The 23,753-nt window shown below is 39.3% G+C and overlaps 3 protein-coding genes across 9 annotated transcripts; 1 reads left to right on the top strand and 2 right to left on the bottom strand.

Annotated features, from left to right (window-relative positions):
• Positions 1–604: 604 nt before the first annotated feature.
• LOC137610718 (complement component C1q receptor-like) lies at positions 605–5,946 on the bottom strand. The gene is made up of 2 exons (XM_068338488.1): positions 5,866–5,946; positions 605–3,098 (listed from the first exon to the last, which is right to left on the bottom strand). Exons 1-2 carry the CDS (start codon positions 5,899–5,901, stop codon positions 1,914–1,916), a joined length of 1,221 nt encoding a protein of 406 aa, XP_068194589.1. The 5' UTR covers positions 5,902–5,946; the 3' UTR covers positions 605–1,913.
• On the bottom strand, positions 2,825–6,564 carry LOC137610717 (complement component C1q receptor). The gene is made up of 2 exons (XM_068338486.1): positions 3,013–6,564; positions 2,825–2,930 (listed from the first exon to the last, which is right to left on the bottom strand). Exon 1 carries the CDS (start codon positions 6,338–6,340, stop codon positions 4,634–4,636), a length of 1,707 nt encoding a protein of 568 aa, XP_068194587.1. The 5' UTR covers positions 6,341–6,564; the 3' UTR covers positions 2,825–2,930; positions 3,013–4,633.
• A 1,433-nt stretch (positions 6,565–7,997) lies between these two features.
• Positions 7,998–22,408, top strand: LOC137610715 (calpain-1 catalytic subunit-like). Of its 7 annotated transcripts, none has more exons than XM_068338483.1 (23): positions 7,998–8,205; positions 8,322–8,352; positions 8,659–8,814; positions 10,759–10,828; positions 10,908–11,026; positions 11,619–11,752; positions 11,853–12,027; positions 12,523–12,597; positions 12,783–12,868; positions 13,353–13,427; positions 13,943–14,103; positions 15,781–15,938; positions 16,638–16,649; positions 16,751–16,959; positions 18,040–18,079; positions 18,243–18,302; positions 19,799–19,856; positions 19,965–20,026; positions 20,336–20,404; positions 20,545–20,623; positions 21,433–21,549; positions 21,699–21,751; positions 22,151–22,408. In XM_068338483.1, exons 1-23 carry the CDS (start codon positions 8,144–8,146, stop codon positions 22,175–22,177), a joined length of 2,088 nt encoding a protein of 695 aa, XP_068194584.1. In that variant the 5' UTR covers positions 7,998–8,143; the 3' UTR covers positions 22,178–22,408. The 7 variants fall into 7 exon arrangements, 4 of the variants coding, with proteins under 4 accessions (XP_068194584.1, XP_068194583.1, XP_068194585.1 ...); XM_068338482.1 differs by having other exon boundaries at positions 8,656–8,814; XM_068338484.1 differs by having other exon boundaries at positions 8,195–8,352; positions 8,659–8,911.
• Positions 22,409–23,753: the final 1,345 nt, after the last annotated feature.

Below are 23,753 nucleotides of genomic sequence, written 5' to 3'. Positions count from 1 at the left end.
TTGATTTCCCTTTACGAAAGGAGGCTAATGAAAGTTCATATCACAAGACAAAATCAGATGGCAACAAATAACAAAAATGTATATATATATATACACACACACACACACACACACACACACACACACACACACACACACACACACACACACACATATATATACATATACATACATACATACATACACAGTATATATATACAGTACTATATATATATAGTACTGTATATATATAGTACTATATATATATAGTACTATATATATATATATATATATATATATATGTATATATATATACTGTATATATATATGGACTAGGTCTATTGTGGATTGTTTCAAACATTGGCTTTTTTCAGTTACCTGTTCTATTTTAACAGTTACTATATATATATATATATATATATATATATATATATATATATATATATATATATATATATATAAAATATATATATATTTATTTATTTATTTATTATGCTTAACATTGTAATTTTACAGTTCTTTACAGTTCCAGTTATTGATTGAGAATAGTCCAACGTTTCAAAGTGGTTTTTTTTTACATTTATTTTGACAGCTTTTGATTTCTTTCACTCAAGATTTGTCAAGAATCAGGAATCCACATGGGCGGGTGTTATTTACAGCGGCTGGTTTCCCTTTTTCAACATTATGTTCAGCTGAACAGCAGATGGTGCTCTGCTCACAATAATGGTCACTATGAACTGTTACAATTTTATGTACATTTCAGATTTCAGTTCAATGAATCTATTTTACATGCACAGCCGCAAACATTCATATCAAGAAGTAAACCTGAAAGTGAATTTAGAAGGAAAGCAGCAGCAGAAGGGCTCGTTGTTCATTCTACAGTTTTACTGTTTATTTATTTTATTTATTTATTTTTCAGACATGTCATTACAACCATCTTCACCACCTTCATCTTATTTGCGACATCAACAACATACAAAAAAGGGCTGACGGGTAGAAGCCATGTGGCTTGTGTAGTCTCCGTCCACAGAATTCAATTTAAACGCTTCTCTCATTACAAAATGTCTTTCAACCAATTCATGTATTGAATTTTAACAATCATTGTGTCACATTGTTGTCTCAACCTTCCATTCCCTTATCAGTGTAGTCATAACGTCTTAAATCCAATTGTCTGCATCTCCAGATATTAGGCTTCATCCCAGATGTAACCTAGAGCCTAACCATGTTTGCATTGTCCCTAAGAGCAAGGTTTGTTAACATTATAGACGATCCATCTGTTGTCCATCCTGTTGTAGTAGAAATTATTATCAGGGTCTAAAAGTTAATTAAGGTTAGTCATGGCATGATCCACAAGTTGATCTGTTATCTACTCCAAACAATGTTCCTCAGCAGTCCTCTGCTTAAGGTTCTTCATTTCTTCAGATCAGACATAGAAGGCTATTTTCTGCTGTGCTCCAGTAACAGATTTTATTTTTGGTCATACCTTATTGATCATATTTTGCCAACTCCACAGCACTTCTGATCACCAATGTTTTCATCTGCTCTGGTGAAAGCCCCTTTTGTTTTGAAGAATTACTTTAAATAACTTGATAATTACTTTAAAATTGACAATTTTACACATGAAACTAAAATATTAATGTAAAATAGTGAGAAATACTTTTCATGATCAATTTTTCATGATAACCTCCAAGCTTCTCCTTAGACACATTCTGAACAATGAAATATTGAAGCTGTTTGAAAGTGTTGCAAGTTTAATGTGTTCATGTTAATTGATGCTAAACATATTTTTACAATGCGTTACTTACGTTCCAGCCCGTTATATTCTACACTCTCTGCGATCATTAGACATATATGGTGTAACTGCGTAGAAAAGTCTGTCGAACTGTAAATACTGAGAAGAGCAGTGATTGTTTTCATCAGTTTTGGATTGAAATTTAGCACTCAATGTTGTCCGCAGGAACGGCAGGCTGTTGATTGGAGTTTTGTTCTCTTTGTTTCTGGCGTTTGACGACATAAAGCCTCAACACAAATATAAACACAATGACAGCCACAACAACACAAATCCATATCCAGAGAAAACTGCCGGCAGTAGCGGACGAGGCCTTCAGCGTGTTATTGTTGGCGGCGGGTTGAACAGTTCCTTTCGCACTGGGAGCTGACTTGATGCATCTGACTTCATTTTTAAGCACAAAACCTTCTGCGCAGGAGCACACAAAACTTCCAAAGGTGTTTTTACAATCTTGATCACAACTGTCCATGGAACATTCGTCAATGTCCTCACAAATTGTATCGCTATTTAAAAAGCCATCAGGACAAAAGCACTGGTTGGGATTATCACATATCACAGGACATCTCTTTTGTGAACAGTGCAATTTGCACTGCCTGGGGTCCCTGCTGTCTGGAATATATCCTTTGAAACAAGAGCATTTATAGCCTCCTTTTACGTCTGTACAATCATGCTGACAGGGACCTGGTTTGCAGCCCTCAGAGCTTTGGAAAACATGCGATTCAGATAATTCTTGTGCCTGGCACGCATGTTTGTGCGTTGTTCTGCAAAGGTAACCTTCAGTCTTGTCTGAGCACAGCCTCTCTACCCACTTTCCATCAAGAGAAAGTGACACACAGCGTGGAGAACAGACTTTAACGCTATCTTTCCAAGTGCTGGATGATGGTGTGAAGCCTGTTTGAACATGAGAAGAGGTCCACTCGTAGCCTCTCAGAGGAGCCGAAAGGTTGCTGCAAGCCCCAGCCGGTAAACGCAGTCCTATCCAGAAGTCGCCATTCAACTCTTGACTCAAAATGTCAAGGATGTTCGTCTCCATCTCAGGCTGAAATGTCACCAGCTCTCCATTCCTGTGGTGGCACGCTCCTTCAGCTGCGTTAAAATCCACCCTGTCTTTGTTTAAAGTAATGCAGTCGCTGCCGGTACAAATCGGCCTACAAATGCCAGTCTGCAACATGCAAAAGCACATCTTTACTGACAATACAAAAATAAGCCATGTGAAATGATTCATTATGCTCACTGGTACAAACAGGATTGAGATGTCGGGCAGTAGATCTTCTGTAAAGTTGTGGTGAATGTAGACCCAGTGGCTACCTACACAGGAAGCAACACCCTTCTGGACAATGACAACATTAAAGACAGGAAGGAAAAGAGATTAAAACATTTTTTTCCCCAGTTGGTAAAGGCAACGATCATGACTCTGTACATACAAGACAGCTCCTAATTCAGAACCATTTATTTATTTTAATCTTAAAGCATACACATGTTTTATCATGATATCATATTTAAAGAAGAAAAAAAAAACTGCATCCAGGAAAAGAAGTGTGTTTTGCTATTTTGTGCACAAATACCAGCGGAGCCTGCAGCAAATGTGGGAACATTATGCATTTGTCAGGAGCTGTTTTGAGTTGCTCCAATATACTCAAACAGTGAAGACCCGAAGAATTCGACTGTAATTTAAGTGTTCCCGGAATGTGAAGCACCCCCAGCTTTAAAGAACAATATAGTGAGCTTCGTCTCTGTTATTTATGTATTTATTGAAGGTGACACAGACGAATAAATCCCCCCTCTTGGAAGTGGAGGAGACAGCTAAGAGACAAACATGATGGTGGACAAGCAGATGCCAGTTCATGCTGTAGATTAACTTCTGATGCAGCCGAGGTGAGGGAAATTAAAAAAAAACAAAAAAAAACAGTCGAGGAATATTTCTCCCACCAGTTCCATGTGGTATAAAAAGATGAGTACAACACGTAGAACAAAATCAGTGACCCTGAAGGAGCTAAGGGCAAATTTGTTGTTTGCTCTTATTCCAGTCTTATAGAATAAGCTCCGGTGTGGTTAAACCCTTTCAACGCCACACCTGCTGACAAAACGGAACAGTAGTATCTGCACTTCCTGAATACTGATTCAAACCCCAATCTACCAACTTTGTGAATTTATTGTAAAGAACATTTACAAACTTTGACAAATCAAGTATCACTTAAATGTAATATAACATTACTCAAGTGCATTCTCTTCTTTTACAGTTTATCTATTTATCTGTACGTTATATATCTATTTTTACACCCTTGTATTTTTCCATCTTTTTTTAGTTTATATATTTTAATGCACCAACCAGGAGTGGTATTCCTAATCCTGTTGTTGGTAATCTCAGTAAAGGGTTCCTATTTATTTCTCAAACATGATCATTTGATGTCAGGTCAGGTTGATGGTGACATCACTGACAGGAGACGACATGTTCTGGGCTCAGGATCACACGTCTAGTGGACAGGTAATAGTACATACATGACTGGATTAAGTCTTGTTAAAATGGGAATAGAATGAGGGCATTTAAAATCGGACAAAACACAGATTAAAATGAATAATGCTCATTTTTATCATTAAATCATGGAACAATGTTCTCTATGTAAAAGTCAAATAAAACCTGGAACACCCACATCGCCTTCATAACGATTCCAAGTAAATATTGATCCATTCCTAGATATAATTTTAATTATATAATTTTACTTTCAAGACAAATTATTTCTGATTTATTGTTGCTCCTAATTTATGGTTTGATATGTATCTTAAAACAGCACATCCTCTAACCTGAGGATGTCCCAATGACATAAATAACATAAATAAACAAGAAGTCTCCACCATCCCAACAGGTCATAGATCATCAGTCAAGATGGACTCATAGAGTTTCTCTAAACGTGGATCCAAGCCGCTGGAGACCCAACAGTATCCATCCGTAGTGGCATTTTTCTTTTCTTCTTTTTTGGTGCGGCTACATCGGAAAATTGCAATAGCCAGAGTCACTGCGATTAAAAAGAGCAGAGGAATGACTGAACCCAGAACACAGATCAACACCCTGCTGTTGACTGTTTTAGGGACGCTCGTCACTGAGGTCATGTTGGCTTGCTGGTCTTCATGCGTGATGTTCACCGGGTCAGGGAGCGACGCGTCCATGTGAGGGGACTGGTGTTGCACCTCCACTGTGGTTCTGGTTAAAGATTCTGTGATGTTCTCTTGTGTTTCCTGGTCAGCTGGGCTCTCCGATGCACCAGAAGACGATTCCGTCTCGTCCGGGGTACAGGACGATCCATTGTTCTGCATGAGAAACCCTGGGGGGCACGTGCACAGGAAGCTGCCTTCAGTATTGATGCAGCCAAACTGGCAGCGACTACTGACGCATTCGTCTACGTCGACGCACGAGCGGCCGTTCACCAAAGTGAACCCCTGATCACAGTGACACGAGAAGGACCCGACGCTGTTGGAGCAGCCGTGCTCACATCCGGAATCCAAACACTCGTTGATATCACTGCACTCCCCAGACACCATCCGGTAGCCGTCTCTGCACACACACACGTAACTACCGTACGTATTCACACACAAATGAAGCCCGCAGGCTTGCGATTGACACTCGTTGAGGTCGGTGCAGTTGCGTTGGTTTGCGTGCAGTTTGAAGCCATGTGGACACTTACAGGAATACCCAGACTCTCCCATAATGCACTGATGCTCACAGGTGTCAACGCCACACAAGTCCTGTATGGAGCATAAGAGGCCCTCCTCACCCAGGTCGTAACCTTCTTTGCAAAAGCATCGAACCTCATCCGCATCCTGACGACACAGATGCTCACATCCGCCGTTGTTAATCGAACAATTCTGCTTTCCCGTTTTGCAAAACGGACCAGGTACGTTCCAGCGGTAGACGTCGTCCGCTCCCATGCAAACCGAGTAGTGAGACTGTTGGTCAGCGCATAGAATTTCAGCGTAAGTTCCAAGTGGAAACGATTGCATCTCATTTCTTTGCGGCTCCTCTGAGAAGGGTGCGGTGTAGGTTATTTTCCCCGGCCCCAGTAGAGCCAAAGGTTTGCACATTCCTTTAAAATAAAACTTACATACATAGAAACTGGGGCTTTTGCAGGGTCCAGCATGCCACTTCAGATTGTTCTCCCCTGATGAGGTGTAATGAATCCTCACACATCTCTCCTCTATGCATGTGATGACAGGTTCTTTTTCCCAGTTGGAATAGCCGGAGTCTTCCTCACCCGACACCCACTTAAACCCCCTGAGAGTCTTTTTGGCGGACACACAGTTCCCTCTTTGCAGTTTTAACCCAATCCAAAATTTGAGCACCCTGTCCTGACGTCTTTGGATCTGCGTGAGAAGAGAACGCAGCGCATCCTCTTCTTCTCTGTCCCTCACAGTCATCAGGTAACCTCCGTTGTGGACGCAGCTCTGCCGGGCTTTCTCAAAGCCCATCCTGTCCGTGTGAAGGGTGAAGCAGACACTGGAGGTGCACAGCGTCTCACGCCCGGCTCCAGAAACCCCCTCAAAGCTGTTGACGAGCAGCAGTAGAAGAATTAACACCATACTTGCCACAAGAGATCAACAAAATCGTTGAAATCCAGATGCTCCTTGTGAGATTTGAGGTAAAATGTGACCAATGTGGTTGTCCATTCTCAGCCAATTACAAAGTTTCATGGCATGGGTCTGAAAACTAACACTCATGCTCCTGCATCCTGTTTGAGACACAAACTAAAGACGGAAACCACGTTTAGTCGCAATTATGGCTTCATTTTTTTTCTCTCTCCCACCGACCTGTTCTGTCTGGAAATAGAAAACAATGGCTGACTTGGTTGTGTTTTGACTGCTTCTCCAGATGTTTCCGGCCATAGTAGGCTTTAGGCTTTTAAGCTGACTCCCTTAATTGTGGTGCCTTACAATACAAGGGTCAGAGTCTCAGAGGAACTTCGACATTAATGGACCCTGTGGATGGACGCACAATAGCTGCTGTGGGGCGTGAGCGTGTGATGATTAGCATTCTGCTGCCAAAGAAACGTGAAAAACATCATCATTTATAGCTGTAATGTTTGACAAACCAGATTCTTGCAAAAGACAAGACTTCATTTTTATTCAAATTTATTTTTTACCTGTGGAATGTAGGAATGATGAGAAACAAACGGTGAAAGCCTGTAAAAAAAAAACAGTCTCCATAAATGTGTCAAGAAAGTTAAAAAAAAAAAACTTATCAAATTAAAATAGACAGATTGTAATTATGAATGCAGTTTGCCCATGTATCACTTTGTGCTGCTACTTCCATGTGAAAATCATGTTTTCCATTCAGTGGAGTTGATATATTGACCTCTATAAGCAGGAGGAGTGATTTAAAGTGGTGTTTATGTTGCACAATGGATTTGCGCACAAGTCTGTGTCACCTTTCTGTGTTTAAGCGGCGTGACGGTTCGAATGTGGATGCTAAGTGTTGAGAACACTCACATGGATCCAGACATCTCAACATTTCCTTTATTCTGTTTACCACAGGACATTCCCTAAGCACAATCACAGGAAATAAAGACGGGCCCCCGGCCCCTGAGCTCAGACCAGCTGCCAAACAGAAGCCACTTCAAACAAGTCCCTAAACAGTTGATTCCATTTCTATTTGATGGGATTATCAAGTGAATCAACTGAATGACATCATTCTAACAGAATTGTAGTTGAACTACATGATAGTTTGATGTTTTTGCACACAAAATTATAACAAACCAGTAGGACAGGACAACATTATAACTCTCCAGTGAATCTGCAGTGTCGGCAGACGGAGCAAAAATAATATTAAGTGTACGATCCACTGATGTTGGTGGAGTTTAACTGAGAAAGGAGAGCAGAAGAATAGTCGGGTTTAGTTGCAGTTTATGTAAAATACTGTGACTGGATAAGCTCCTCAACACTCAGGTAACCAGTATTCAGTATTCATATTAGCAGTGACAGAACCAGTTCTTCCCTCCAGCGGCGGCTGAGGTTGGAATTTGGAATAAGTTAATATTTACAATAAAATAAGCATGAATTGTTACTTGGTTTTTAATGTGGGAGTTATTTTTATCATATGCATGACGGTCATTTCTTTGAGATTTCACGTTGTGTATTTTTTGTTTTTTAACATCTTGGGACCAATTCCATCTGAACATTATCAGAAAAGGACAGCAAGCTAGGTAAGAAATGATTTTTTTGATGATAACATAAAGGCAGCGCAAGATTTCAAAGATATACGTGTAAAAATAAACACTGACAGTCGAACTTTCAGGACTCCTTAATACACAGCCAGATGGCAGCAGCTGGTGCTCCTGACACACCAGCTTTATACACACTCGATTAATCATTAAAAAGATCAGGAACATGCAAACCTCTGCAGGTCTTTCCAATGAATGTGAAACTGTCAGTCTGTGTGCCATTCAGAGGTACGTACGTGAACAAGGACTCATTATTGTCTTTCTAAGCAACACTATGTTTGCTCAGGTAGCTTCAGGCATTTTACAGTCATTATAAGTCACAGATCCTCAACGCTCTCCTTCAGATCACACAACTCTCTCTCTCAGGCTGTTGAGGTAAGATTTCAAAACACCGACACAGAAATCACAATTTAGAAGCTAAAATTTTTTATTTTATTTTATTTTTTTCTTACACATGTTCTAGTTTACATTTGTACAGATTAGAGTGTATGTATGTTCTCCTGTAGCAAACCTATGTTTTAGTACAATGCTTCGCTCATTTTGACTTCATTGTGGTATGTTTTTTTGAATGCTATATATTTTTTAAATATTGTATTTTAATTGCACGGTAGTATTTTTTTAAAATATGGTTTAAGACTGTATTAATAGTAAAATGTTTATCATACTCATTTATCTCAGCAGAGACTGAAAAGCTGCGATGATGCCTTCGTCTGGTGTGTGTCGGAACATTGTGGAAACTCGTTTCAAGCGAGACGGTTACGGGAGTCCAAACAACCCGGAGAAGTTCTTCAACCAAGACTACCAACAGCTGAAACAGTACTGCATCGCAAATGGAAGGTACTTAGATGACATGTTCCTGCCTTGTAAGACTTCCATTGGCGGTGGGCTGCTGAGCCCCCCCGACATGGACCGTGTGGAGTGGCTCCGACCCAGGGTGAGTGTTCTTTGCAGCCCTTCTAACTGAGGTTCGATGTGGCTGACAGGCTGGAATAAAATTGATGAAAAAATGCAATGTGTAATAGTAGACTGATGACTGAGATTACCCACAGTGGTGATAAGAGCTTACAGATAACTGATATATGTACAGGTGGGATTATGGGTAATTATGAACCGATTATTGAATTAACCTTCTGAGCCTGAAAACACACTGGATCAGGGTTACAATTAGAGTTCATGTTGAGGTGACCTTTGACCCCAGAGGGCTCTCATGTGAATTATATGTTCATAAAGATTATCGCAGTCAGTGTCAGTCAATATCATAAGGGAATGCTGCTCAACCGCCCCCACCACCAGTGTGTACAGTATGTACTGCAGAGCGGTGATCTGTCTTCCTTTGACTCCTTCATAGCCAGTATTCTTCAGGGTAGCTCAGTTATTTGCTGGGACACAACAAAAGGTTAGTTTTTGCACAGTTCCCTTTGGAGAATTCTCACCTAAACTTTGTCAGATTGCTAAAGACTCAAGTTAACATTGTAGGAATGAGTACGGTAACCAGCAGGTATTGTAGTTCAAGTACAGGGAACATTTCTGAGTCTTTCAGTTCTGTATTAGAACAGAGATGAAAAACACGAGCCTGTAGAGTCAAATCAAATCAAATCAAATCAAATCAAATCAAATCAAATCAAATCAAATCAAATCAAATCAAATCAAATCAAATCAAATCAAATCAAATCAAACTTTATTTATATAACACTTTTCATACGTAAAAAATGCAACTCAAAGTGCTTCACAAGATAAAACGTGATAAAATAATGAAACATACAACAATAAAAAGTGACACATATAGCCCCCTCCACGCCCCCATTCACACTCACACACACACACACACACACACACACACACACACACACACACACACACACACACACACACACACACACACACACACACACACACACACACACACACACACACACACACACACACACACACACAAACACACACATCTGCACACATACAGTAAGCAGACTGTTAACATGGCTTGGCACTGAGGATCCAGGTGAGGAGAAGCCACCCATGGGGGGCCATCCACACCGAGAGGCACCACAGTCCGCAGCCACAGGAAGCACCGGCACAGAGACCCCCCCTCAACCTCGACAGACCAGGGCAGACACCACACCAACTGCAGAGCCACCCCAGTCCCCCAGGCCCGAGGGATCCCCAGGGCGACGTCCCCGTGGGCAGACGAGACACGACTCCCGGTGTGGAGGGCCCCCACGAGGAAACAGTGGAATAAAAACAGACAATAATGATGAAATGTATAAAAATGTTGGGGTTTAGAAAATTTTAAAGTAATAAAATGCACAAGGCTTAAAATAAAATAAATAACAATAGAAATAAATAAAATAAAAATGATTAAAGGCATAAAAGTAGTAAGAGATGGGAAATAAGAGAGTAAAAGAAAATAGTTACAAGCCAAATTAAAAGGTGAGTTTTGAGCTTCCTTTTTAAAATAGCAACAGTCTGAGGCCCGGAGGTTCTCTGGGGGGCTGTTCCACAGATAAGGGCCATAATGGCTGAATGCAGCCTCACCGTGGGTTTTTGTTATTACTGGTGGTATGGTTAAAAGGCCGGTGCCAGAGGACCTCAGGGTCCGCGAGGGTTGATATGATAAAAGCAGGTCAGATAGATAAGACGGTCCAAGACTGTTAAGACATTTAAAAACTAATAAGAGAACCTTAAAATCCATCCTGAAGCGGACGGGGAGCCAATGCAGAGATTTAAAACTGGTGTAATATACTTAAAGCTTTTATTGCTAATTTTTTCTTGTTTGTATTTCAGAAAATTGTCCCTAACCCATCCTTCGTAATCGATGGGGTCTCCAGGTTTGATTTTGCTCAAGGAATACTCGGTGGGATGAAGCTTCTTCTTTCCTGCTCTACTTTCGAGCCACATTGTATTTGTGATAACTCAATAACTTGTGTTTTCAGGAAACTGCTGGTTTCTTGCATCAATAGGAGCTCTGACATTCCAGATCGACATCCTCAGACAAGTAGTTCCCCCTAAACAAACATTTGATGAGCACTACTGTGGGCTGTTCCATTTCAGGGTAAGTGCTGAATATCGATTATCGAACAACAGCACGGCTGGTTATTATTGGATTAAACATTAAGAACTGACCACAGTCATAGAGTCTGTCATACACTGGACACTCTAATGATACGAAACCATTTCCCCTGACTAAACAAGATCACCTCAATGTGTGTTGAGTAGCAGAGTGAGCAGAAACTGTCCAGTAAACCTCAGTTAACAAGCTCCAGAATGAACTCGGTTCAAGGAGGTCACTTGTTTTACACACAAACCACTTTGGGCCTTTTATAAACCATTGTGGTCTAAAGTTCACTGCATGAGTGCATTTAGGGTGTGTCCTGCTCCCTTTTAAAGTTAAATAGAAATAAATCAATGCAACTGAGCAGTTTGATCCTTTCATTTTCATCGGTGAGTTTTGAGCGTAACAAGAATCAAATCAAATAGAATCCACCATTCCTTGTTAAAGTCAGGTACTGTATCCGTAGATCCATGATGAAATAACTGGAATATTCATAATTAATAATCATTACTGTCAGTTTATTGATACAGAGCTGATATTGTTTTAATTTTTGAGCTTGGTCATGTTTAACTCTTATTTTTCATACGTTCAGTTCTGGAGATTTGGAAGGTGGGTCGATGTTGTCATTGATGATAAACTACCAACAATCAATGGGAACCTAATCTTTGCTCATGCCAAAAACCAGAATGAGTTCTGGCCTCCATTGCTGGAGAAAGCCTATGCCAAGTATGGAAAGAAAAATACAGTGTTAATCTAACATAAATTATATCTTATTATGGGTTTTTCCTTATTTATATAAAAATGATATCACATCCACTCATGTCAGGGTGTGTGGCTCGTACTCCGACATGAAAGCTGGAACTCCTGCAGAGGCGATGGTGGACTTCACTGGAGGTGTTCACATGTCTATCCAGCTCTCAGACCCTCCTCCAGATCTGTGGGAGCTGATGTTCAGAGCTGGAAAATCCAGATCACTAATGGGCTGTGGCACACCAGGAACGGTAAGTACTGTAGGAAGAAAAACACACGGACGTCCCTTAGCAGAGAACCCTGAATACTTCTCACATACTTCACAAGTACTACCCATAAGACAGCTTGAGGGATGCCGATAAATACCTTCTCCAAATCCACATAGCAGATACAGTATAGACTGACTGAACTCTAGCAGTGTAGAGTTGATCCAGTGTTTTACCACTAGAACAAAATCTGCATTGGTCCTGAATCCAGGTTTGACTATCGGTCTAATCCTCGTGGAATAGACTGTCTTCTGAAGTCCTCCAGAAAAACAATGGAGTCCCCAGTTGGAGAAAATCCAGTGCCCGTCCCAGGGGGGCTGGCTACTCTACTCTGCTGAGTACACGGCAGTAATACAAATATCAAACACCTGGCAGTTTACCCAAAGTTTTTGTTTCGAGTCTGTGCTGTACATTGTGTACATATGGACAGGACTTTCTATCAGTGAACTTTAAGTAATGATTCATATCTTTGAATTGTAGAATCAGCCTTCCAACACTGTTTTGCCAAATGGATTGATCCAAGACCACGCTTACACGGTTACAGGTGTGAAAGAGGTAAGGAAATACATTTGGAACATATCTCTATCAACACTATTATAAATGTTGAATTAACTATAGCAGACACATCATCTTCTTTTGATGCTAGCAGTTAAAATGATTCATTTAGTAATTCATTCCATTTTTTCATGTATGGCACGTTATGATGAACACCAACCACTCCATTTATGATCCAACGTCAGATGATTAGCCAAGGGGCGCTAGTGAAGCTGGTGCGTTTGTGGAATCCCTGGGGAAAGCAGGAGTGGAAGGGAGACTGGAGTGATCGGTGAGAATGACTCCGTATCAGTGAGTGTGTGGCAACATATCCTTCTTCTTTCCTGCTACAGGAACATTTATACTATCTCCCTTTGAAAGAAATAGATATTTGTTGTCAGGCATGCAGGCAATCAACATTTATAAATACGACACCTGGCTTAAGTGGAACCCAAAGGTAGCCGCCAGCCAGGCGTCATAAAGTCTCTTCAGTGGCATTCAGTCACTCAGGCAGCTGTACAAAGATGTTTGTAGAAGAGATAAGGAATCCTTAAGCTGACGTCACCCCTGAGCTCCCTAAACTAGTTTTGCAAGTTAGATAACGCACAGTGAGGGTTACATGTGGGCCATCTCTCACAAGAGGTGTATGAGAATATATACTTGGTGTAGAAAGTCAACAGGAACTCTCCAAACATGTGTTGGAACTTGTCTCTGAACAAAGAAAACCACAGATAATCACTTAATGTCTTCTAACAAAAAAAAAAATTGTCCTTAAGGTCACCTCTGTGGAATGCTGTGAGCGCTCAAGATCGAGAAATGTGTCTCTGTGTGGCTGATGATGGAGAGTTTTGGTAAGATGTGTACGTTCATGTGAGACTTTGAGAGGTTTGAACAGGCCTGTCCTATTGAGTGTAGGATTGTTAACACATGGCTTGTTAACATTATTCATTTACAAATAAATAAGAGGGCTGAATGGGTGTTGTAATTTGGGGGTGAGCTTTGTACAGTATTTCAATTAATAAAGCGCAGCATAAAAAAATTAATTGACCTGATTTACTTGATTTACTGATACAGGTGAAATATAAATATATCTTGTACTATCTATCTATCTATCTATCTATCTATCTATCTATCTATCTATCTATCTATCTATCTATCTATCTATCTATCTATCTATCTATCTATCTATCTATCTATCTATCTATCTATCTATCTATCTATCTATCTATCTATCTATCCTATCTATCCATCCATCCATCCATCCATCCATCGATATATATATATATATATATATATATATATATATATATATATATATATATATATATATTTTTTTTTTTTTTTTTAATGAAACTCCGATCAACAGGATGACCCTGGAGGAATTTTGTAAATGCTTCTCAGAACTCGACATATGCTGCACGTCTCCTGACTTCCTTGATGGAGATTCTTCCTGTCAGTGGAAGACGTCTTCATATCAGGGCCGATGGGTGGCAGGAATCACTGCAGGAGGATGCATGAATAACAGAGGTATTCAAGGATATCTGGCTTAAAGTAACAAGCCCCGAAGAGACAAATATGTCAAAATATTGCAGGTATTATTTTAGCATAAACAACTGCAGTAATTCCATTTTAGATGCAGGGGATAGCTAAATTTAGCCAGAGTGGATTGAGGAACAAAAAAGTGTAATAATGTAACATGTATGCATGCTCTTTAAGGTCAAAGGGCATGCTTACCTGTTGGAAACATCCAGAGGATATAAAGAACAAAGCAGCATCAACGTAGATTGTGTGTGTCATGGCCTTGCTTCAGCACACAGTGTTCAGAATCAACCCATCGTTTGAGGTTTTATCCACAGTCTATCTTCAAACATTGAATTTTGTAAATTTAATCTTTTAAAAATTATATTCTGTCACAACAAGCAGGTCATTTATACTTGTAGGTTCAGCTTGGTCACAAACACAGCAGTCAGAGAAGCTGATACAGGAAAACGTCATGTGGCAACATCACAACAAACATTGATGAATGTGTTAGATAAGATAAGATAGGAGGAGCAGTAACATTGGTTTACATGATTCCTTATCTAGAATTTAGTACTCAAACCTGTAATTAAGTTGCACCATTAAGTAAAAGGAGCAATAAAACTGATGCAACGCAGCTTCAAAACAACTTCACTGCTTGCAGTCAGCTGAATGTAAATGTTATGTAGACAAGTTTTACATGAAAAATCACCCATTTTACTAAATAAAATGTAATATGAACACTTTCCATCACTTTATGCTTTAATTTGTCATAAAAATGGGACATGGACTTTTCTAAAGAATTCAAGAACGTTTGCTTTTGGAAACCCCAGTCATCTAAAAAATGTTATCTTCAGAAGTCTAAATGGAGGGAGTATTTAGTATGGTAATAGTACATCATAATCCTTTCTTTTAAACTTGAAAACATGTTCCGTTATTTTTTGTCTAAACCTGTCAGGAAAATGTAAAACTAATAACTAATGATTAATACAATCTTTAGGGGTACTAACATTAAATACATGTGAATAGAGTACCCTTCAAAAATCTCCAGCGCGCACAATCACACACGTGCTTCTCTGAAACCACCAACAATGATATTTGGATTTGTTATTCCTTTCTTCCCACCCATACAACACCTGCCTTTACCACTGAGATATCCATAAACAGGAAAAGAATTTAGTTTAATTTAGTTTAATAAATTTTAGTTTAATTTAGTTTATTTATTTTAGTTTAATTTATTTTTAAATTAATTTATTATTATTTTTATTAATTTATTATTGATTACTTATTATTCTATTTTATTTATTTATTTCATTTAATTTATTAATTTATTTTAGTTTAATTTATTTTATCTTGAATTCATATGAAGATGTTAATGCTATTTGCAGGAACTTACCTATGAAAAACTGTCTTCATCGGAGAAAATTCAGAACCCACTACACAAGAACAGACTAGAAAATTATTTAAGACTAAAATTGTCCTTGATGACACCTCATTCCAGAATTTTAGGCTGCTCAAGTTCTTTGCAGCACCATTTTCTTGTGCCATTTCCATAATGTATTTACACCACATGCGTAAACACCATATGTTTCTCATTAAAAAAACGTATTTTATCATGTATTTATTTATTCATTTATTTTCACCATATATGTTTCATTTAGTTCATGCTTTCTTTTTGCATTCCAGACACTTTCTGGACTAATCCACAGTATCAAGTCAAGATTGAAGGGGAACATTCTGGGAAACCCAGTGAGAAAAACGTTCTACTTTCTCTCATGCAAAAGCCTGACAAGAGGCACAGAGGACTGTTCCAAAATCGACACATTGGATTCTCTGTGTACGAGGTGAATGCAACATTCCTCAGGATAAATGTGCTGAAATGTTTATCATTCAAACTTCCTGTATTTTAGACACTTACCATAACAAACTTTGTTTAATTTGCTATTTCTGGACTATGAAATTGATTCTGTTTCCTTGAGATGAACACAACAAATGGATCCCAGTATACAGTCCCAGTCAAAAAAATAAACCAGTATCAACTACTTTCTTGTCTTCATGCCTACATGAGGGATGAAGTAAAGTCTAAAGCCTCCATATTGCTGAGATACTGACAGTTTCAATAGAATACCAATGGAGTTCCATATCTACGACTGTACCCAAACTACCTCAGTGTGGGATGCTAGAACGTCCTATCACTACTCTGTGCTGCATCATGCTGAAAGGATGTGTGGGCACTGCTATACCAGGGCAGCTAGAGGGCCCAAGACTTGTATGTGAGACTACAATCAGGTAACACAGGTCAGGGTAACTCAGTTCTTGGTGGTGTTGTAGTCCAAATAAGCCAATCCCCAACCACTGCCAATAAGTACAACCTTTCCAAAGAACAATCTAAGGAAATGAGCAGTAGATATTAATCGTTAAAGTACGATTGAGGCAAGAAACCACAATCACGTAGTAGGACTACACTGTTTTGACTGAAATATTAATACTAACTAATATGCTTTTTGTCTCTAACATGAACTCATCCACTGATTCCCATCAAGGTCACAGAAGAAGTAAGAGTTTTATCCCTCACCACAAACACTCTCCATTCAAAAACACACTCTTATCTGAAAAACAATACAAACTGAAGAGAGATGTTTATTTCTTATTACAGGACAGGAATCACAAGGGGAAGTTCCCAGCGTCTTTCTTCCGGAGCCATGCACCTGTCAGCCAAACTAAAACCTTCACGAATGCCCGAGAGGTGATGGAGTTTCTTTCGCTAAAGCCTGGTGAATACCTGATCGTACCATCCACCTTCAATCCTAACGAGACGGCCTCCTTCCTCCTCACCATCATCTCCAAAACAGAGACCCATGGCTAGTATGCTCACTCGCTCCCTCCACGTCTTTTGAACACTTCAAACGTGTTTCCAAAAGGCACGTTCAAACTTAACTGCAACCAAACATCTCCCATATAAAGACAGTCTGTTGTGGTGTATCTCCAGGGACAGAATGTGAGATTGACAGACGGATTGGAGCAGTTTCTGCAGTGATGCAGTCGTTGTATGGGTCTGTCATGGTGAAGAAAGAGCTGAGTCAAAAGACAAAGCTCTTGATCTACAGTATGTTCCTACTGTCACCTATGGTCTCCTTAACGCCTCTCTGGGGAGGTGTTCCAGGCATGTCAGGAAGAGGCCTTGGGGGGGACTTAGGACATGCTGGAGGGAGTATATTTCCCAGCTGGCCTGGGAACACCTCAGGATTCCCTAAGAAGAGCTGGATGAGGTGTCTAGAGAGAGGGAAGTCTGGACATCCCTGCTTACATTGTTGTCTTCATGACAAGATTAGCGGTTGAAAATTGAAGGATAGAATAATGGTATGACGGAATTATATCCAGGGCCTGAAGAAGCAAAGTGTCCAGATAACAGGACATTGACACCTCCATGCTGTTGTTTTGGTAGAATGCTGTATTTGGTTTAAAGCAGAGGGGAACACTCTATTCGAACTCATGAATTATCAGTCCTTTATCAGGTTTAATGTTATTCTAGGTTAACAGTTTTCTACTGGTGAGAGCTGTAAGACAGTGAGATGCTTCTATCTCAGTGATGATTGAGTTGGCCTCGTAGCAATCAGGCCTGGGTGTGTCTAGTAGAGCTGTGACCAGCATTAATGTAATTTAATTTAGTTAGTTTTGTTTCATTTTGTTGATGAATTACACATTGTCTAACTGTTTAAATGTGGTAGAAAAAGCTGCTTTTAAAAACTCCAAGTTTAAATAGTTTGTGTGTTGTATGCTAAATTTTGCTTGAGGATCTGGCACAACTGAGTAAATGTGGAGCAGGTACATGACTTTTTATCAGCACCGATACTACTCTACATGCCATATATCACACCTAATGGTGTTTTATGTCAGCAAATGACCAATCAAACTAATAATATGAGTCTCTGGTCTTCCCCACAGTGAAAACACTGGTGACAATAAACATGAGCCCATTGAAAAGGTATGAAAGATTTTACAGTGTCACAGTGCTGTTGGTGCTGACGTTATTCTGACATTGCGGTCTCTACTATGTTTGATTATTACATGTCTGGATGAAATATGATTTTGCAGTGGAGCGTTATTGAGTGTTAAATGAATTAATTTCTCTTTCACTTCTTAAAAAGGCCACAAATGAAAAGGATGATGAAAACAAGACAAGGTTTTTCCATCAACACTCTGACAAGGTAATATTGATCTCATTGGCATGGACATATGAGAGTAATTATAGCTATTATCAGCTAAAATATGTAGCGATGACACATACAGTAGGTAAAGTCTGGATTTGCAAGATGATTACAGGGAAATGAATGATTTTCAGGTCATATATTCAATCTTAATCCAATATGGATCTAACACTCTTATTGTGGGTGCACAAAGGTGTATCAAACTTAGTTAACAGCTTCACTCGAACAACATAACATGCATGAGAAAAAATGGCTTTATTCTCCCATTACCATTGCTATGCATTGGGTGTCCCATTCCTTTGATAACCAGCTGTCTCTACACGTGGCACCGCATGTTTGTACTTCGACAGAGGCGACTAACTGATGGCACACTTCAGTGAAATAAGTAAAGGTGTCCAGATGATTAAAATCAAGGAGCAGGAGGTGAAACATGCTGTGTATAGAAAACTGTGAATGTCGTGTTATTGTTATTCATTACTGTACACACCTGTGTCTCTTAGACAGGAGAGCATATAGCTTCAACTCTCTCTCTCTCTCACACACACGCACACACGCACGCACGCACGCACGCACACACGCACACACACACACACACACACACACACACACACACACACACACACACACACACACACACACACACATACATACATACAAACATAAAAAAACACAGTATTTGTCCCCTACTTGATATCTCTCTTTTTTTTTTTTGCTTATTTGTCACACTTAAATATTTCATACAAAATTTTTTTAATAGTAAACAATTTAACAAGTTTACACAGAGAATAGTTTATTAAATGATGACTTATAAATAACCGAGTGACCACAAAAGCTCAAGTACACTTCTGCAGTAGAACACCAATGGGTAAAAAAATAAAAACATAAAAATAAAATCCATCTGAGATGCTGTGGCATGACAAAGAACATGCAGCTCATGTTCAAAACCCACCAATCTGTCCGAAATATAACAACTTTGCGGAGGAAACTGGGCCAAACATCCTCCATATTGACTGGAAAGACTCAGCGGCATTTTAAATAACATTTTTACATTGAATAGAATAAAGATTTTTTTTTTAAATTTTTTTACCATTTTTGACCTGCGACATTTAAATGTGAGAAACAAGCAAACCCAGAAGAAGTCATTAAGCAAATACTTATTCACAGCACTGTAAGTCATGAACCCTTTAAATAGCAGGAAAACACTGCCTTTGACTCGCTGCCAGCTTTGTGCTGATCAGTGGAGTAATTCCTTTCTGCTGCTCCAGATAGCACAGTGCCAACAATGTGTGTGTGGTCACACTTCATTTTATGGCCGACACACTCATCGATAAAAAGATATTCACATGTGTATTTACAATCAAAATGTTAACCGCATTGGATGGACGCTGATAGGAAAACTAAAATAGAACTCGACGTGTGTGTCTGACAGACAAGTTGTTCATGCAGCCACAGTTCTTCATCAGTTCTTCATCACTTCTTGTCGCTTCATTTTCCAGTTTGGAGAAGTGGATGCTGAGCAGCTCCAGGGTCTTCTGAATGACAAAATCCTGAAAGGTTTGGACTTTAATCATATCAACAGCCTTCACTGATGAACCGTGTACCTTTGGTTCGCAGGGTTTAGAATGAATTACGTATAATTGAGGTTTTTCTGTTTCCTTTTAGGAGACTTAAAGTCTGGAGGCTTCAGCATCGATGCCTGTCGCAGCATGGTTGCTCTGATGGATGTATCCTGGTGTGAGAATCATTTTGATTTAGGGTCACTATTGTGTGAGAAATAGGAAATGGGTGGAAACAAAAGACCCAAATGTAAACAACTGAGGCAGAATAGGTGTTGTAACTAAAGAGATTACATTTTTGGAGAAAGTCAGTGCTACGGTCTGAAAGAAAGACAAACAGAGAAAAGAATGAGCGAAGAAGAAAGGACAAAAGAAGTCAAGACTAAAGACAACACATAAGTTAACAACAGTACACACACACACACACACAAACACTCCTGTTCACCTGTGTATTTACCTTAATGGTTCCTGAAAAAGACATCAATCACTGGAAAACTAAACGGTGAGGAATTTGTCTATTTGTGGAATAAGATCATCTCCTACAAGGTAAAAGGAACCGGTGCAAATATTTTATACTTACTTTAAATACATTAAAGTGTACTGACTTCATTCTGTCATTCATATAAATCCACCTAAATAAATACTGATGTTTTTCCAGACTTTATTTGAAGTTTTTTCTTTTTTAGGATATTTTCTACCATGCTGATGTTTCACGAACAGGAAGGCTATCCCTGAATCAGTTGAGGTCTGCATTCACATCTTCAGGTATTGCAAAGTTGCCTCCTAGCAAGAAGGTTGTTGGTTCAGTTCCTTTCTGAGTGGAGTTGGTATCTCCTCCCCGTGTCTGTGTGGATTCTCTCTGGACTCTCCTCTGGCTTCCACCTGCAAAAACACGCAGGAGATGGAAGTCGAGGTCAGTTTAGGTCACAACAAATCGTCCGTAGCTGCGAGTGTGAGTGTTTGTTTGTCGTCTGTGTGGCCCTGCAATGAGCTGGAATCTTATCTGGGGTGTAACCTGCCTCTCGGCCGTAGCTGGCTCGGACAGGCTTCAGCAGAAGCGTGACCCGCAATTCGTATAAACAGCTGCAGATGAGACGATACAAGAAAATAGAGAGATGGTTTTGTCGGGATCCTCGTCTGGACTGTTGTTTCTGTCTCCCTCTACCTGCTGGAGTGTGATCATTCTGGACTCGGATTGCTTTTTGCAGCCCTGTGTTTGTCATGTGTCCAAAGTCACACCAGTGTCTGTTTTTTTTTTTTTTTGGCAACTTCCTGCATTTCTTCTGTTCTTTTTTTAGGTTGTTAGTTGAGTATTTGAACCGTGCTTTTTGAGTTCATTCGGTCAGATCATCACGTTTTGTATTGTTGTCACCAGACCACCACGTGAGAGAGACGAGCCTGTGACTCTATTGTGAGAATTAGAAGCTTATGATTTTTCTTGGATTTTGACCCTGCCTTTTTTTGACGAATAAATTGATTAAAGTTCTAACATCACACCAAAATGTTAATTTTCTAAACTTTGTGTGTGTGTTTGTGTGTGTGTTTGTGTGTGTGTGTGTGTGTGTGTTGAACAGGAATGACGATCAGTGATGAAATGCTCAATCTGATGGCTCTGCGTTACGGCACCTCCTCTGGAAACATGACGCTGGAGAGCTTCATCATGCTCATCCTTCGTTTTGACTGCATGCACAGTAAGGGAGGCCATTTAGCAGCAATAATACCAAAACCGCTACTGCCTCTAACATGTAACTGTCTGTCACTCACATGCTGAGTGATTGATCAAAATGCATCTTTGTAGTCCCGTAAATTTATGACACTTTTTGATTTCACTTTGTTGCAGAAATCTTCAAACATCTGTCTGATAGAAAAGTCATGACTCTTTATGAGGCCGAGGTAAATGAACACTTTCTTCCCATCAGCAGTTCATGTTTGCAAACTGTACTTCATTACACACATCAGAGGTCAGTCTCACTGTCTCACACACAACAAGCCCTCTGATTGTCTCTGGTAGCACTTTAAAATCGAGCAAAAGCTTACAAGTCAGTAGAAGCAGACAACTTGAGCAGCGCTGCATACACACATAGCCTCAACACGGGCGTCATCTTTCAACACAACCTCAAAACCTGCAGACGACTTAAGCTGAAACAAGCAGAACCAGTAGAAGAAAGTCAAGTTACACAATGCATTTCTATACCACTATAATAACTGATTGAAAGGTTTTTGTTTTCTTTATAAAAGATGAAGCATGATGTTTGTATTATATAAATAACTCCTGTCCCTTTTTATTTTCAGTGGCTATACATTTCAATGTACACTTAAACCAACAAGGCAGATGTACGACACAATGCTCCTGGACGGTTTGCAGAGTGAAAGATGTTTTGTCCTGCATAGGAGTCATTAGGTTGTAACATGTGTTGTGTTTTTTAATCATTGTTATGACTTTCTTTTGTGCTTGAATGAATTTTGAATTTAAAATCAAAGTATACTGTTGGTTTGAAACTTTTTTTTCAACATTTTCATAAAAATAAATACAATGGCATCAAAATGAAATTATGTTCCTGTGGTTATTGTTTGATTAGTGTCTTTATTCTATATTTCTGTCCTATTTGCTGCCGTTTCATGTGTTATTACCTTTACTATTACTAACAGTTCATAATCTGAATTTTTAGTCTATGTATACTACAACCTTTGTTAATATTCCCCAAGTTCCACATCACATGTTACATAGTGACAGTTTTACCATTTCTGCAAGTTTACTCAACAATAAACTCTTGCCAAATTCATGGTAAATATTATTTATTCAACAATGTAAAATGTTGTATATGAGAAACGTTATATATTTGTGTCACTGAACTCTGGAACCTCTTTGAAATTAGTACTCATTATGTAGAATTCAAAGGTCGAAGATTGGAACAAATTAATAATTATAGATGCAACTTTTTCCATGTCAGACTGGATCGCTGTACAATTAGTTTCCAGCCACATACTCACAAATCCATTTGGATGATTTAAGATGCCCTCTGCTGGATGAACACAGCTCAGTGAGGAACCGGAGAGCCTCATTGTTCAGGCGTCTAATCAGTTCCACTGATAGCCTGTGATATAAACAGCAGTCAGCTGGAATGACCAGACGAGGTTGTTACCATCCCGACTGCACTGATGCGATGCCCGCTAAGCTTTTAGTGTGGCAGATTTAAAATACTGTTGTGACATTTATAAAATATAATGTCCCAATATTACATTTCAGCAATGTGAGACTTAGGACAAATGCAAACATAAGCACAAACAAAAAGGAGACAATAAAATTGAATTTCAGAGAATAAATGAGGGAGATTATTGCAGGAAGTCAGCAAGTCAAACACAAACAGAAGGCTAATAGGACCAGGAGACTTAATAGGGACACAAAGGAGACATGAAAGAGAACAAGTGCCTCAGAAAAGTGTGCTAACAAACTCAAAGTTCCAGCTAACTCGGTCTCAGACTGCATGGAAGGAAGATCCCAAACTGGGAAATTTACCAATGTGGTGAGGTGCAAAGGTTTTTCTCTTATCTGTAATTCTTATTAAATGCATATCGGATAAAAAGCATGAAAAAAATCTGACAGCAGCCAAAGACATCACTACATGTCATGATTGATGCGTGTATAAACATTTAAAACACAGGTTGACAATATGGTCTAAAAAATTAATGTGACTTTTAATAAAATGTTTCAGAAATGCTGTTCTAACTCCAGATGGAGAACTGCTGTTGTTTTCAATTGGTTCACAGTAATTTATTGAGCGTTGACAACATCCAGCTTCAGTAGTGCTCTCTCTCTCTCCCGGTTTGGTTCATGTCAGGTGATGTTTTTTGTCTTTGGCTGACTTTTTAATCTGATAATTGATCCAGCCTTGCT

The sequence above is a fragment of the Antennarius striatus genome, chromosome 17 (assembly GCF_040054535.1).
Source record: "Antennarius striatus isolate MH-2024 chromosome 17, ASM4005453v1, whole genome shotgun sequence".
Lineage (NCBI taxonomy): Eukaryota > Metazoa > Chordata > Actinopteri > Lophiiformes > Antennariidae > Antennarius > Antennarius striatus.
Note: the sequence above shows the minus strand (reverse complement) of the source record. Positions and strands in the feature narration are given on the sequence as shown.